The sequence below is a fragment of the Xenopus tropicalis genome, chromosome 1, assembly GCF_000004195.4.
Source record: "Xenopus tropicalis strain Nigerian chromosome 1, UCB_Xtro_10.0, whole genome shotgun sequence".
Taxonomy (NCBI): Eukaryota; Metazoa; Chordata; class Amphibia; order Anura; family Pipidae; genus Xenopus; species Xenopus tropicalis.
Window position 1 is genome coordinate 126689727 of NC_030677.2, and position 17955 is coordinate 126707681.

Consider the following 17955-nt stretch of genomic DNA (forward strand, 5'->3'; position numbering starts at 1 on the left):
TTGACATTTCACCGCTATTTTTTCAATGAAAAAAAAATTATACTAGAACGGCTGGTATAAGCCGAACAGTTGGCTTGGCATTTAATTTAAGATAAGACCAGTGAGTGTGAATTTCCTTCAACACATGGGCATCTGTTATTATATGGATTGCACCCAGGCACAGCGCTTTCGATAATGTGAGTGCAAGATAGGAAGACAAAATAGACATGCATTAACTACAGGAATCAGTTTGGGATTCTGCCAATCCCAGCAGGGTTTGCATCTGGAAACACAAAATCCAAGAAGCCCATGACTACTAGGGATGCGCCAAATCCCCGATTCGATTCAGGATTCGGCTGAATACAGGCTTTTTTGTTTGTTTGTTTGTTTTAAGGATTCGGACAAATCCACGGTCCCAGCTGGACCGAATCATAATTAGCGTAAATTAGCATATGAGCATTCGGAAAGGGTAAAATTACCAGGTGAAAAAATGTCGCCCCTTACGATCGTAATTACCACATGTTAAAGTGGACCTGTCACCCAGACATAAAAAGCTGTATAATAAAAGTCCTTTTCAAATTAAACATGTAACCCAAAGTCATTTTTATATTAACACATCCAAACCCATTATAAAGGCATTTAAAAATCCCAGCTATCAATCATATATTGCTTGCCCCACCTCTATGCCTATAGAGGCAGGGAAGACAATAACTTTAGCTTTCTGTTCAGCACTACCTAGATGTCACTGCACATCTCACTTTCCCCCTCCCTCCTCACCATGTAATTATGTAGCCAGTGCAAGGGCATGGGCATCTGGTCCCCCATACTGGCACATACACAAGTATGGCATGATACAAAGTTTGCCTTCATAACAGTGTCCACAAAATGGCGGCTGCCTGCTTGCTTTGATTGAGTAATTCCAAGACGGAAGGAAACAAGATTTATATTATTTATATAGCGTAAGTAACGTTTATTTTGCTTAAAGGAACAGTAACACCAAAAAATAAAAGAGCTTTAAAGTAATAAAAATATAATGCACTGTTGCCCTGCACTGGTAAAACTAGTGTGTTTGCTACAGTAACACTACTATAACTTATATAATAAGCTGCTATGTAGCCATGGGGGCAGCCATTCAAGCTGGAAAAAAGGAGAAAAGGCACAGGTTACATAGCAGATAACAAATAAGTTCTGTAGAATACAATAGTGTTTTATCTGTTATCTGCTATGTGCCTGTGCCTTTTCTCCTTTGAATGGCTGCCCCCATGGCTACACACCAGCTTATTTATATATATTATAGTAGACTTTCTGAAGTAAACACACAACTTTTACCAGTGCAGGGCAGCAGCACATTATATTTTAGTTAGATTTATACACTTTCATTTTTTGGTGTTACTGTTCCTTTAACTAACAATATAGAAAAAAATTTTGGAGTTATGTCTTAGGGTGACAGGTCCCCTTTAATTTGGGTTTGGGTTCGGTTCAGGAAAAAGTGGGTTCTGTGCATCCCTAATGACCACATCACTGAGCAAGCGCTCACCTTAAGGCTCCTTACATTATTTAATCTGTTGATAACGGGAAACCTCGCATCCAGCATCTGGATATGGTGGCCAATTATTCTTGACATATTCCTTTTCCTATTCCATTTAAAAGCTGTCTACTACAAAGTAATTAAAGTGAGGTGCATGTTTAACTCTAACCAATTTGTTTTAAGTTTCAGTTGGCTCTGCTAAGAAAAAGATTAAAAAGAACACTATAAAGCAGAGTTTATTAAACATCTTCCTTTAAAACTCTGGTATCTTTTTCTAAATTGACCACTCCTTGAGAACAATGTTATTACTTTTTAAATACAGGAAATGTTCTTTCACTGGGAAAAAGATCAGTAAGCTGAAGAGCAGATCTTGACCATGTTCTTATTACGAATAATATTGGAAAATATTACTAAAAAATATTACTAACTTGTTATTATCATAATATTTTGTACACTGTGTAGTAAGACCCAAACAAACCATGGTGCTTTGCACAAAAGGTTTTCATTTCATCAGGCATCAACATATCAAAAACATTATTATCATATGAATGTCAACATCGTAGAAATGTTGGGTTTTCACTATGACATATTTCCAAACAGCGGAAACCCTGTCACGGGCACTCACATGCAATCATGTGGTGTGCCATTTTGGATTGTGGCTTCTAATTTATTTATTGATCCAGTACTAGTATACAGCCTTGGCAAGACCTGTAAATTGTAAAAAAAAAGAGCCGTTTCCCCCAATAATGTAAGATCAGAAAGTTCATATTCCTTTTAAATAAACACAACACCAAAATAATAACCTTGCTTTTTAAAGAATGTGTCAAATATTTTCAGAACCCACTAGTAATGGTCATGCAGACTAGAATCCCCTAAAGTAACGCTTGGGGAATAGTTATAAAGGCTCTTGTTTCAGTCAGGTTACTGCATGCAACACGCAGTTCATTAGTACGTTTGCTGATCAAAGTTTGAAACTCCACAGCTTGTGTCTACTGAAAAAATGATTTAAACATTAAATAAACCCAACAGGCTTGTTTTGCCTCCAATAATAATTAAATATAACTTAGTTGGGATCAAGTACAAGGTACTATTTTACCATTACAGAGAAAAAGGAAATCATTTTTAAAAATGTTAATTATTTGTTTATAATGGAGTCTATGGGAGATGGCCTTTCCATAATTTGGAGCTTTCTGGATAACGGGTCCTATACCGGTAATCTAAACATCCTGCGTATTTGTGTATTGGGCAACTTGATCAACTCAGAATGAATGATTAAAGGAACAGTAACACCAAAATATGAAAGTGTATAAAGGTAACTAAAATATAATGTGCTGCTGCCCTGCACTGGTAAAAGTTGTGTCTTTACTTCAGAAAGTCTACTATAATTTATATAAATAAGCTGCTATGTAGCCATGGAGGCAGCCATTCAAAGGAGAAAAGGCACAGGCACATAGCAGATAACAGATAAAACACTATTGTATTCTACAGAACTTATCTGTTATGTAACCTGTGCCTTTTCTTTTTTCCAGCTTGAATGGCTGCCCCCGTGGCTACACAGCAGCTTATTATATACATTATAGTAGTGTTACTGTAGCAAACACACCAGTTTTACCAGTGCAGGGCAACAGTGCATTATATTTTTATTACTTTAAAGCTCTTTCATTTTTTAGTGTTACTGTTCCTTTAATAACAAAGCCTGCAACAATTTCAATATAAAAAACATTAGTCTAAAATTGTAATGGAAACCCTGTTGAAGCTAGCAAATAATAGGCTCCAAATGATCATTGGAAAATTCCGATTCTCATGTTGCACACAGTTGTGCTAAAAACTAGAAATATCAGCAAATATGCCCTTGACAAGTTGGTCATATTATTGGCACATATGGATACAAGGGAAATATGAAGTTTAGCATGTTCATAAAGTCAGTATTGACTAATACTTATGAATTTTTAATATTTATTTACCTGAGGGGATGGTAAAAAAGGCTGTGTTACTGTTCCTTTAATGCAGCATAAGCTGAACAAAAGAAATGACAAAAAGCATGGGGAGGGGTATATATTTTCTGTCTTTGTGCTGAAGTATATTATCACAAATAGCTGCCTACACAATTTTAACACATACTCTATATTGACACATATCAATTCTACTAACCAAATTTGTGACACAAAACTATACATTTTTTTTTCCTATGGCTTCCTATTCTTGCAGTAATGGACTCTGATCTAAAGGCACTGATTATAGTGAGGTTGTAAAAAATAGACAAACAAAAGTCGACCAAGTTCAACCTCTGAAAATCTCTCTGTGAAAAGTAAGGGATATATGTGTGAATGCATTTATACATAAATACACGTGTCCTTATATTACCTTAAAATACTTATCCATCACTACAAGAATGACAAAAGAAAAAAGAAAGCAGAGCATTTTTCTAAATGATATATTATTAGGGTGCCAACTGGCAATCAGTAGGAGCAGAACAATATTCTAACAGCTTGATATGCAGAGATTGTGAAGTTGTAATTTTACAATGAAGGTTTCATGCAGCACAGCAGGACAACAAACGTTTGTCTAACGCAAATCATCAACTCACCAGTTTGGCAATTTTTCCGTAATCAATCCATCTGACTGTAGCAAAATTTGTTGATTCGGCACAGTTGAAACCATGATTGAAACCGGCGTGATACCCATATGGGAAAGTGATCATAAATTCACCAGGTTCTTGTGTAATCTGCGGGAGAGAAAAGAGGGAAGGCATGATAAGTTGTGAAAGGAATAGAAGTATCAAACAGAGACATCAAAGAAAAAGGAGAGAAAAAAAAGGACACATTTAAGAATGAGAGTTAGAACAATCCTGATGAAAAAAAGCACAGTAACTAAATGGTCTAGTCCCTGCATATATCCTGTTAAACTAGGTCACTGTAACAGCCAAAAAAAAAAAAACAATAATGGACAAAACTGATGCAAGTATCATATTCACAAATAAAAAAAAACTTGCTGACACAAGTTCACTAAAGCATAGAACATATAGGGCCTGATGATTCACTAAAGTCCGAAATAAGGAGTGCTATTTATAGCATGCGTTAAAAATCTTATCACTTCTTATTTTTCGCTCGATTCACTAAAAGGACACTTGTCATAATTAAGAAGCGATGTTCTTGGCGTTATTTATCTTGCGACGACATATTTTCAAGCAACGTGCTGCGTAATATGTTGTGCGCTGCGTAATATATTGCTTGAAAATATGTCGTCGCAAGATAAATAACGCCAAGAACATCGCTTCTTAATTATGACAAGTGTCCTTTTAGTGAATCGAGCGAAAAATAAGAAGTGATAAGATTTTTAACGCATGCTATAAATAGCACTCCTTATTTCGGACTTTAGTGAATCGGGCCCATAGTTTACAGGCTATAAACAGCTAGTACACTCTTTAAGGTCTTGTCTGGACTGAACTTCAAGAGAAAAGGCCTCCAAAAACCTGCAAAAGAACCTTGTTCAGCATAAGGTAAAAGCATAAACAACATACATTAAATGGAAGCTAACTATGTTAAGGGATTTTAACAAATACAAATCAAAAACAAACATGACCCAGAACCACAGGTCAGCTTCCAGCACAAAAACCTTTGCGGGTGATGTGGGAACAGTGAGGAGGGGAAAGTGCCCAGAGGTTAACAGTCAGAAATTCCTGGGTAGTTTTAAGTTTTAAGTTTTTAAGTTAATTAAGTTAAAAGTTAAATTTGTGTATGTTGCTCTTACAAGGAACTCATTTCTATGATTACGAAGCAAAAACATAAAAATATTTTTTAAAAAGTATAATATTACAAATAATTGCATTCAAACTGTTAAATGGCATTTTATGGTACCATTACATGGTGGAATACCTCTGTAACAGTATTCCCACAGAAAGCAAAGCCAATAGGTTTTATCTATTATGCTGTAGGCACCAAACTAACTGAAGTAATATGCACATCTGGTAAAAGTTATAGGGCACTTAGACGCAAGGTACTCCTTATTAAAGGACATGTCAACACACAAAATAATTTTTTGCCAAATAAAAGAAAACAATTCTAAGCAACATTATAAAAAAAAAAAAAGTATTGAAAATTATTAGTCATTTAAAAGTTGTAAATGTAATTGCTACAGAAGGCAGCATTTGCTGAACTCCTGGTTGTTACATTTTAAACAATGTTGCAAGTGCCAGGCTCCTCCAGCAAGGCAGGTCTGTAAAATATGCTGCTTGTGTTACATTGTTTCAAATGCCAGAGCTGCCAGGGCAGAGACTACAAAGTACAGGCAAGCAGTGCAGTTTTCTATACAAATAACTTGAAAAAACATTACAAATATGTAATGAATGTATATTGCAAAGTTGCTTAGAATGAAGTTTTCTTTTATTATGCAAAAAAAATATTTTTGTGGTTGATATGTCCTTTAAAAATGTCGTCAGGAAAAAATCAGGACTTTTTTTTTTTTTTTTTTTTTGCTCAAATATATGCAGACCAAGCCTCTATTTGCCTTAACTCTACCCTATTTGTTATGCATCACAACACTGTTATGGAAAGCAAGAGCATTTGCAAAAAATGTAGAAGTTGGTCCACAGAACATAATTTCCATACATTTCTTAATTGAAAAATGAAATTTAGTCTTATGCTTCAGATTATTGTTTTGATGCATCACCCTATTTAAGTTGTGATTCACCCAAAAAACATGCTTTGTGTTTGTTTTTTGGTAAGTGTCATTCCAACATATTAAACAAATGTTTATTGAAAATTATTTGTAAATGCAGTTAAAATTAAAAATTATCTACATTTGTCTTTTGGGTCTCTTACATCAATGTAGGTCTACAGACAGCAAAGTCGACCCAAAACCATGATGTTCCCTCCACTTGCTTCACTGCCTAGAATAAGGGTTTTGGTAAATGGTGCTCATCCTCTCTAGATGCAAAATTGGCACAAAAAATTCCACTTCTGTCTTTTTCATTCTCAGAAGTATTGTGGAACATCCAGGTGGTCTTTTGCAAACAGCAAAGTTTTTTTTTTAGTTTTTTTTACAGTAGAGGGTACCTAGGTGGTGTACTTCCATTAAAGCTTTTTGTATCTCTACAATTATTCTACCAAGGTCTTCAAATTTAGTTCATATTAGCAGCACATTCTTGAGAAGAACGGAGTCAGTAACCAAACACTACCTAGTTCTATGTAATAAAGCAGGCGATCTGCAACCATACATCCAATTTAACCTCATAGACTGGAACACCTAACTCAAATTAACTCCTGAATAAATCACACAACTGTATGTGCCATTAGTTTAAGCAGATTGTGTCTGGATTTTCAGATAGCTCACAATTTCAGACAGACATTTCTTTAATGCCAAAATGCAGGTAATACCAAAGTTTTCAAACTTATACTTGCAATTGGATGTGCACTGTGTTCATTAGTGCACTTGAAGCTAGCACCTTTTTTATTTCATTTTACCAGGCTCTAGTAGGATAAGCCTGCAACCCTGAACATTTCCTAACAGTTAACACTGACCTGATATGAACAGATAAAAATAAAAAAGGTAGCCAGAAAAAGCTAACACCCACATCAAAATGGATTATGGACCCCATTACCTATTATCCCCTCTCAGAAAGACATGACTATATTCAGAAGAGCTATTGCTGGTTCAGATAACCACTTTAAGGACTGAAATGTGATAAATTAACTCAATGCCTAGGGTAAAATTGCAGCATTGTACGATTTAAAGAAAGAATTTGTTTCATTTGCATATGGTTTAGAACTCTGCATGAGTAAAGACATTTTCATGAGCACAGTAGTTGTTGTAAAAGGTTTAAGAGGCAAATTATAACTGTAATGTACCTTGCTAAATGGAATTCCATATTTCTTCAATATTGATGGAGATATCAGAGTCATTTTATGCCTCAGAAAAGCATCGCAACCCTGAAAACTGCTGGGAAAAAAACCTGCAAAAATAATTAACAAAATTAAAACTACTGTATTTATAATACGAACATCTTTTACAATATTCCTGTTGATTACAAATAATGCGTAAATGTGAAATTTCAGAACCGAATAAAAGACCATTGTCCATCTTTTTTTTTCCCTTTGTTATCTGCCTTGAATTCCCTATACCCCTACCTTCTATGAAACTATATGTAATCAGCTTGGTCTCTCTTCTTCAGCATTCTCCTGACAGACATCATTGAGGCTACTGCTAATTTAAAAAACGAAAAAAAAAACAAAAAGCAAAACGCAGGGGCAGGGTAGGGCAGGCAGAGTATGGCAGCATAGAGTATGGCACATACTCTGCCTGTGTGTGCCATACTCTGCCTGCCCTACCCTGCCTGTGTGTGCCATACTTTGCCTGCCCTACCCTGCCTATGTGTGCCATACTTTCTCTGCCCTATGCTGCCTCTGTGTATGGCACATACAGACAGCATACACTGACACAATGCTGGCACTGCTGTCTGAGGTGTGAACAGGGGAACAATGTGGGTGATTAGAGCCTGAGGTGTGAACACTGCAGGGGGTGAATAATGCAGGGATTAAAAGTTTTTAAACAAAAAATGCCTGGTTTTAGTAAATTAGTCTAATATCCCTGCCAAATCAGTCTCATCCACCTTAGAAAATATTTGGGTGCTAAATCTGGCCAACTGATCTGCAAAAAAAAAAAAATCAACTCTATACTGGATTACTCAGCTCACATGTATCATATCCTGCTATGCCTAGTATCAGGATATCTAATCATGACAGGGTTTACCAGAAACGAAAGTTCTCCATTAGTAGCAAATTGAAATACAAAACATTGTATGTAACAGTTTGCATTCTAAAAAAAGTACATTTTTCCTCAACAAGCCTCATTAGTTACTAATCAATACTATCCATTTAGAAAGTCAGTTATGTAAAGCTGACTTAGAATAACAGAACCATGAAAAACATCTTTGGCATTTTGTAGTCCTTTTTAAAGATAAAACAAGAATTAGCCTATTGTACAAGCCAAATAAACGATGAAAAGTTTTCATTAAAATATACTTAGAAAATGTTTGGAAACAGCAAACATTATTTAATAAATCTTTCAAACAAATGCATTACAACAATGCTGTGAAATGGACAGTGCTTTATTATTGAGCAAGAAGCAATAGATCAAGAATGTAATCAAGCATGAAATTAAAATGCATGCACATATAATGTATTCATTATTAGACTTCGATTTTACTATTCAATGTAAAAATTCTTCTGGGTCTGGAAACTCATTCATGACTCAATCAAATCCATTTAAGAGTATATTGAATTCTGCTTCACAACTAAAGTCCTCCTAAAGCATTTTGGTGGTTGTTTCCAATACATACAAACTTGGAAGCTGGCGTTTTCTTTTATAGCTGTTTTTATTTAAAATTTTCAGCAGGTGGTATCCTTGTTCTTTCAGCACAATGATTTCATTTGAAATAATGCATAAGGAAATCTCAAACATGTTTTCATCAACCGCAAAAATAAAAAATGCTAGACTATAAGAAAGTCACTCTGCAAAAATTAAGTTTCCTTAATGGACAGTTTATCATATTAACACAGTACTAAATTTGTGGCTACAAGCAAACTGGTATGCATTTCCCAAATGCATTACCAAAGGCATGGGGTTAATTCTGATGGCCAAATGAGATTGCTTCATGACCACATCTGATGATTACTTAATATCATTATTTTATATACAATATGATGCAAAAAATACATATTTTGCTGCAAATGTGACTTTAAAAAGTTTTAAAAGAAAAAGTTTTACCTACTGTGACAATTTACCTACTGCTCTGGTTTTAAATATTTATTGCACATTTTGCTGGGCGCACACTGCACATCCACATCATCATCATCATCATCACATTTAACATCTTCTGCTGCATAGGTCTATGTGTAAGAGGTATTTAATTTAGACTCCCATGCTAGATGCTTCTATGTTAGTCTGTGAACAACAAGGAGGGTGCCATTGACTATTACCCCTTATGGCAGGGCCGTCATCAGAAACCAGAGGTCCCCATACAAACTTACTTAGCAAACATCAATTATTAGTCCACTCCCTGAAAGACCAACTGAATTCTACTACCCCAATTACACTCAGAATAAACCCACAATCTCCTGTTGGGTAAGAAATGGAGGACAGGATAGCAAAAAGAACAGTAACTAGGGTTACAGTGGGTACCTGAGAATACTTGTCAATTAAGTGCATTGGCCTACTTATATTTATTGTTCAATTGTACAAATAAAAAAAAATTCAGATATTTTTTTTAAATGTATATAATCACAGAAAACTGTGAAAATGTTAGCAGGTTAATATCGGCCTGTAATGTGATAAGAAAAAAATGACATATAAAGCATCTAACAGGCAAATCCAAACTGCTTTATTTTACTTAAGTCTAATATTATTTCCGATAAAATATTTGTAGGTGCACTAGTCCATCAAGATTTAAGAAAATGTCACAGATGAAAGCATCCAGGCATAAAAAGCTAGTATAATAATTATGATGTACAGACAAGATAATGGATAATACTGCAGCCTGTGTCTAGCTTTTTATGCATTGAGTGCAGAGGCTTGACCTGGGCAACAGGTGATGTGTTTAAAAAAATTAATGACAAACTAGTTAGATTTATTAAAAGGGGCATAGATTTGCAGGAGGAGGGGGTCATTCTTTCACTTTGCAGAGTGCATGCTAAGACCCCTTCTACAATATGCCGTGTAGTTTTGGATATTACTGATTTAGAAGGGGCCCAAACAAGAACATAGTAAAGGGTATGGACAGTCTCAGTAATGAAGAAAGACTGGGCAAGAAAAGGCCCTTGGGGGGGGGAGATATTAAGTGTATAAATAGGGGATCATGGGGGATTATACAATAAGCCATCTAATTCTTTATTTAGCAGTAGGTCCTTCCACCAGACATGTGAAGCTGCAGAATTCTCTCCCTGAATCTGTCATACAGGGCCAATACATTAGATAGCATCAAGAAGGCTGGATGGCTGTTTAGGTGAGGAAATACAGGGTTATGGAAAATAGCTCTTAGTACTGGTACGACTACCATCTTGGAGTCAGGAAGGAACTGTATCCCCCTCTAAGCCAAATTAGAGAGACTTTAGAAGTGTTTTTTGGCCTTCCTATGGATAAGCTAGCAGTTAGGCAGGTTTCATATAGACATAAAATGGTTTAACTAGACGGACATGTATATTTTTTTTAAACCTAACATACTATGTATGCAGGAAACACAAATTGCTACAGGAAAAAAACCTTCAGGATTAACAATTTGATCTACAAAGCGTAGCTCATTTATACAAATGACTATACAACAGGCTAAAGTATAAGCATAGATTTCCTTCAGGACATGTCTACTATTTTTCTTTTTTTTTAATTTTAACTCTTTTACTGCCAATGACGTATGGGATACGTCGTGGCAGTAAAAGGGCTTAAATGCCAAAGACATGTCCCATACGTCGTCTGCATTTATGGTCTTCTCTCTGCAGCAGCGGCATGTGCCGCTGCTGCAGAGAGCTTCTATCAATGACAGCCCCCCTGGGCAACGTGCCAGGGGGGCTGTCATGAGGGTCCTGCAAGCGATCGTGTCGCAGGACCCCCCAGGAAGCAGCAGACGTTCCTACTTCCCCCCCAGCGCCGGCCCACTGGAGGAGGAGATGATCGGGTCTTCAGGACAGGTAAGGAGTTTGTTTTTTGTTTTTTTTTGCATTTACACACTTACATACATTTATACACACTTACAGCACACATTTTAGCAGTTTTTTTTTTCATTTTTCACACTTTTATACACTTATTTACACTCATATACACACAACTTTTACACATGTACACACATGTATACACAAACACTTTGGGGGTTTTTTTGTTTGTTTTTTTTTTCATTTTACCACTTTGTTTTTATTTTCTTTTACCTAAAAACTGTTTATTTTGACAGCGTGACTATTGGATCAGATATTCTGACCACTAATTACACTGTCATGTGACTTATTTTGTTGTTTCACTGATTTGCACAATTTTTGTGGTTTTATCTCATTTTATCCCTGTATAAGTGTTCCTAATCTGTTTTTAGCGTAGCTTTGCCAGGTGTAACTTTGGTGTACAAAAATAACTTTGCCTATTTTGAATTCATCAGAATGTGTACTTTCCACAAGTATATGGTTTTCTGGGGGTCTGTGTATAGTTAGGGGGGTTACTGCACATAATACGCTGTCAGGGGGCTCTGTGTGCAAAAGCTGAGTTGGCAGGCGAGAAATCCATATGAGCTATTTTCATTTTGGGGTCAGTACATACCGCAGACTTTGGTATATCTATGCATATTGGGCATCAAACTGTTCAGTAGACCTTAGGTGTTCCTATTTGGGGTGACTTGCCTTTGTATGCAAGAAATTGTGTGAGATAAATGCGGCAAATTGCAACATTTGTAGGCGATTTTCTGAAATGTCATAAAAACCAATAACTTTAGGAATGCTTTGCAGATTGGTACTTTGGTGTAGAAAGGACTCTTTACCCTTGTTGGATTTGTCAGAATGTGTACTTTCCAAAAATATATAGTTTTGTGGGGGTCTCTGTATAGTTAGGGGAAGTTTCGGCACATAATACACTGACAGGGGGCTCTGTGTGCAAAAGCTGAGTTGGTAGGCGAGAAATCCATATGTGCTATTTTCATTTTGGGGTCAGTACATAACGCAGACTTTGGTATATCTATGTATATTGGGCATCAAACTGTTCAGTAGGCCTCTGGTGTTCCTTTTTGGGGTGATTTGTCTTTATCTGATCTTTATCAAGAAATTGTGAGAGATAAATGCGGCAAATTGCAACATTTTTAAGCGATTTTCTAAATGTCATATAAATCTGCAAACTTAGGAAAGCTTTACAGCTTGGTACTTTGGAGCAAAAAGAAATGTTTACCCATTATAGATTCGGGGGGATGTGTACTTTCCAAAAATATATGGCTTTCTGGGGTGAGTGTACTTTTTTTGTAGCATTATCCCACATAAAGGATGTAAATGTGTTGGTTTTGCAGGAGCTGAAATGATACATCATGGGGGTATGTTCACATTGGGGCCCCTACATGCCACATACTTAGGTAAACCTATACATATTGGGCATCATACTGTTCAGTGGACCCCTGGCGTTCAAATTTAGGGTGTTTTATCTTGGTACCTAACACTATGTGGGAGATAAGATGCTGCAAAGTGGAAGCTTTGAGGGGATTTTTGGAAACGTCATCAAAATTGCTAACTTTAGAAAAGCTGCGTGGCTTGGTACTTTGGAGTAGAAAGACATGGGTACCCATTTTAGATTCGGGGGAATGTGTACTTTCCAAAAATATATGACTTTCTGGGGTGAGCGTACATTTTACTAGCTTTATCCCACATATAATGATGTAAATGTGTTGATTTTGCAGGAGCTGAAATGACAGAAATGATAGATCATATGGGGGTATGTTCACATTGGGGCCCCTACATGCCACATACTTAAGTAAACCTATACATATTGGGCATCAAACTGTTCAGTGGACCCCTGGCGTTCATATTTAGGGTGTTTTATTTGGTTACTTTATGACCTATAGGAGATCAGATACTATAGACTGAAAGCTTTGAGGTGATTTTTTTAAAAGATTTCACAAATTTTGATAAAAACCAATAACTTTAGGAAAGCATTGTGACTTGACAGTTTGGAGTAGAGAGACAGTTGTGCCTATTCTGTATTTCCCAGAATCTGTTCTTTCCAAAAATGTACAATTTTCTGGGATTAACCTTCTGTTAGTGGAATTTTTGTCCTTAAAATCTAAAGTATGCAGCTTTCTGGAGCAGTGCTTTGGAAATTTGGTAGTGTACTGCTGGGAGTTTTTGACCTATACAAGTGACAAATATCCATAAAACTATATATATTTGGTATTGGCACGTTCAGGAGACATGGGACTTTCCAAATCAGTTGTATATTCGTGCATAAAATAATTTTTGTTTCTAGTATGTGTGTTTATATTATGGAAAATTTGATTTTTTTTATGCATTTTTAGACATTAAGAAGCCTATATCTTGTTAAAGAATTGGAATTACACAAAAATTCTACCACATTTTGAAAGCTTAGGTTGTTCTGAAAAAAAAAATGATATATTGTTTTCCTGGGTAAACTAAAAGTCCCCCCAAGGAAAGGCCCCTAAAGTGAAACAGTGCAAAATGTTCAAAAACTGTCTGGCAATACAAGTTCCGCTTTGACCAAAACAGCTGGCAGTAAAAGGGTTAAACCTACTAATTTGTATTTGTTTTTAAATATAGATACATATTTAATGTGACACAAAGGCACCTTGCATCCAAAAGCTCTCTTGCACCTGCAATGTTATCCCACAAAATCTATGTATGCATACATGTATATATACTACCCATCGATTTACAGACTGGTCTCCTGCATTCTTTCACAGTTCTTATCTCAAACAAATTATTTTTATAGACATACACCAGATGCTCTCATTTCTGGAAGTTGCCAAAAGAGTGGATCTTGTAGAGTATGGATGTATACCCCAAATTCTATAAGTTTGGAATAAGAATAAAAAAAGAAAGTCCAGCAATAGCTGGAAGGGGATAACAGTTAAAAATTAGACTAGAAAAGAGTTAACATGGCCATACAGAAACAACCACATACACTCTCTGCCCACTGGCTTAATGGATGAAGAGCACAAGGGGCATATGGTTGTTCCATATCAGCCTTTGGATATAACACAAACATAATTCAGTAGGGAGCAGTTAGTCTGACTGAATTTATAGGTAAGAACTATAATGAAAAAAATGGGTACTAAGAAATCACTTCAAATATTTAAATATTTTGTAAGTTGACCAAAATGAACTATACTTACACAATATAAATTTAATGGTTGTCCTCTTTATTCTTTTGGAAACCAATTACAGCAATAGGCAAGAGCCATTTTATGGAAGTTGTTATCAAAGTAAGCTTTGCATCACCCAAAATCTTGTGTATGTACTAGAAAGGTGGACTTGATCAATGTGTCCATTGAACAGGCCATGCAATTTAAGAATAATAATCTGGGTCTCATATTAATTTGAAAAGGACATTTATTATACATTTTTTTCTGTCTGAAGAGCTTTCCTTTAATTTTCTTTCCTTGCCCTTTAAATTGTACTTGTTACTGCCAGAATGGATTTCAGCATGTAAATCAATTATCTTGTTATTTTTGGATGTTACTTACATTTATTATCACTGATTCTTTAATGCTGATTATGAACTCTTTAATTAGTGTTAATCTAATCTGCAGGCAGAAAACTAATACCATTAAGGATCACAGAATCAGTAGAAATTACTTAATACTTTAATGAGCATTAGGATACACCTAGAAAGACCCAGCATCTGCCAAGCTTAGACTTACATAAATCAGTACACATTTTGATGATTCTAAAATAGAAAAAGACATATTTACCCTCTCAATTAACAACTGTCTCAAAGCTTGCATTTACAATATATTATCTTCTACATCATTAGCTACTAACATAAAATATCCTAAATATGAATGCCACGTGTCTCCTCAAAAGTTTAATGACCAATACGCCTAGCTGGCTGTAACATTTAAGTTAGCAAGGCTAAAGCCAAACTGAATTTGCTTTGCAAACTGGGCCCTACAGACCTAGAATGGCAGCCTCCTCTGAAACATACGAGTATATTTAGATAAATGGTATTGACTGCATACAGCAAACACTTAGATTGTATTAGTGTGGTGTACTAGCCATTGAGCACTGCTCTGCCATCTCTGTGGACATCCTTACATCCTTTCTAAATGGCCAGCATGAACAGTAGAGTAAAAAGAAAAACTGCAATGTTTGGTTCTAAGTAATTTGTCCTTTTTTTTTAAAAAAAATAAATAAATTAAAAAAGTTGATTTGTCCTTTACAAATATTTGCATATTTACATAGTTTATTCTTCATTTAGCCATACTATGCCAAACAAGGATGTCCACAAGCACAAACAGAAAGTTGCAGGTTAATGTGTATAGAGAATCTTTTCCGGACACGTGTATTTGCTTATGGTTAGAAAATAACCTCTTTCAAATGCCACCTGTTTTTGGTTTTGGATGTTGCTGCGGCCTATGCTTGTCAACCAAATACAGTATAAGCACATACAATAAAAGAACCACATTAAAATCTGGTGTATACCCACAAAATCACATAGCCTCCCCCCCTCAGGCATATCTTTTGCTACATGAGTGTGTTTATACAGACAGTCCATGTGCTTACACATGCATGCCACAATGCATGCGCAATATCACACAGAAGCAAGGGGTGTGCAGGTAGCACCACCTGCAGACACAGGCTACCTCTGGAGTACTGTTTTTTTTTGTTTTTTTTTTTTTTGTTTTATACCTACTCACTTGAGTCACTACGCACTTCAGATTTGAAACTTGGTTTAAATCACAAAACACAGACTTCGCTGTGTTATCTTCAGGCAAGCCCTTCAGACTAACCATATGTAAATAAGCACTTAGCACGGACAGAATAAAACTCATTTTGGTAACATCAAAATGTATTAAAATATTACCTTGAGCCAGTCTTTCTAGTCTTTTACCATGCTCTGGTGGGACTGTATACCTGACGAAAAAAAAATATATATATATAAACAAACATATTAAAAACACTGAAAAAAACCCCACTGAAAACCCCATTTCTACCAATATAAATACAGGCCCATGATTTGTTATCTGAAAACCTGTTATATTCAAAATCCAGATTAATGATACAGGATTTATTATACAGAATGCTTTGGACCAAGGGTTTTAGATGTACATTCTTTAAGTCTGCTAAAAATAGTTTAAAAATTAAACAAACACAAAAGAATTATAACTGCCACTAATACAACTTTCCGCAGCTTGTTTGTCATCAAGCACAAGCTACTGTTTTATTGTTAAAGAAAAAAAGAAAATAATTTTTAAAATTAGAATTCCTTGCATAAAAATGTGTGTGTGAGAGATGGCCTTCCCATAAATCAGAGCTTTTTGGCAGATTTCTGGATAAGGGATATCCGTACTTTAATCCCTTCACTGCCAACATAATCTTTTTACACATCATTTGAGTTTACCATCAAATGACTTCTGAAAGAGTCATTTTTGCATAATATATAATATAGACAAATGCTACAGAAACTTACGTATCAGATATGTATGTATGTAAGTTTATCTATTTATAAAGCACTACAAGGATACGCATCACTGTACAATCTTACAATATAAACAATTACACACAGGGAGGACAAGTGTTAAAAAAATACAATAAATAGTAAGTATAAAAACAAAGATTAAATGCAATGTGGTATGAGACATAGTAAGAAAGAGGTCCCGGCCCCATAGAGCTTACAATCATATATATATATATATATATATATATATATATATATATATACATATATATATACACATATATATATATACACATATATATATATTATAAATATATATATATACACAGGTATGGGATCCCTTATCCGGAAACCCGTTATCCAGAAAGCTCCGAATTACGGAAAGCCTGTCTCCCATAGACTCCATTATAAGCAAATAATTCAGATTTTAAAAATGGATTTCCTTTTTCTCTGTAAAAATAAAACAGTGCTTTGTATTTGATCCAAACTAAGATATAATTAATCCTTACTGGATGCAAAATAATCTTATTGAGTTTAATTAATGTTTTATTGATTTTTTAATAGACTTAAGGTATGAAGATCCAAATTATGGAAAGACCCCTTACCCGGAATACCCTTGGTCCTGGGCATTCTGGATAATGGGTCCTATACCTGTATATATATATATATACTGGAACAAGGACAGCACTCCTAGGATTTAAAGAATTGTGAGCAAAATGTAAATGCAAAAATAGAAAGGTTTATTACTCAACTTTCGGTCTCAAACAGAAACCTTCATCTGGAGTGAAAAACCTCTTATGATGAAAAAAAAAGTATATTTATTTTAGCATGGTGAAATACATAAAAATCTTCTCTCAGGCCTGGCAGCACTTGACCACCTAGACCAGGGGTCTGCAACCTTTTGGGTTGGAAGAGCCAAAAATTACATTTTACTAAATTTCAAATTTTTAAAGAGCCACAAAATTTTTTCTTGATCAATGATCAATATATTACTTAAAAACCACTTGTCCACACACGGGCATAGTGGAACCAATCATTACACATGTCTCAATTCAAAGAGACAGCGTAAAAAATAGTAAAATTGGTGGACATGTAGAGGGGAGAGAGGGGGAAGGAGAGAGAACAGCAATCAGGGGAACAAGGACTATTAATGACCATACATCAATAATCCAACTATCACCTTTATTCGGTCATTCATGAGAATCAAATTCCTTAGTGTGGATGCCCTGTGTATTATTTATGATAAATACACTGACTTAAGCTCTCAAATTATCCTGTGTTCTCTGCCAGGTAATATTGCAAACCAG

At 35.4% G+C, this 17955-nt stretch overlaps 1 protein-coding gene across 3 annotated transcripts in view; it reads right to left on the bottom strand.

Moving 5' to 3' along the window:
* kdm4c (lysine (K)-specific demethylase 4C) overlaps positions 1 to 17955 on the bottom strand; it is a 114658-nt gene that overhangs the window by 73985 nt on the left and 22718 nt on the right. For all 3 annotated transcript variants that reach the window (XM_018089300.2, XM_012952712.3, XM_012952714.3), the window contains exons 6-8: positions 16055 to 16104; positions 7354 to 7457; positions 4095 to 4232 (exon numbers count right to left, since the gene is read on the bottom strand). In XM_018089300.2, coding sequence (XP_017944789.1) covers positions 4095 to 4232; positions 7354 to 7457; positions 16055 to 16104 — 292 coding nt within the window. The remainder of the gene's footprint in view (positions 1 to 4094; positions 4233 to 7353; positions 7458 to 16054; positions 16105 to 17955) is intronic.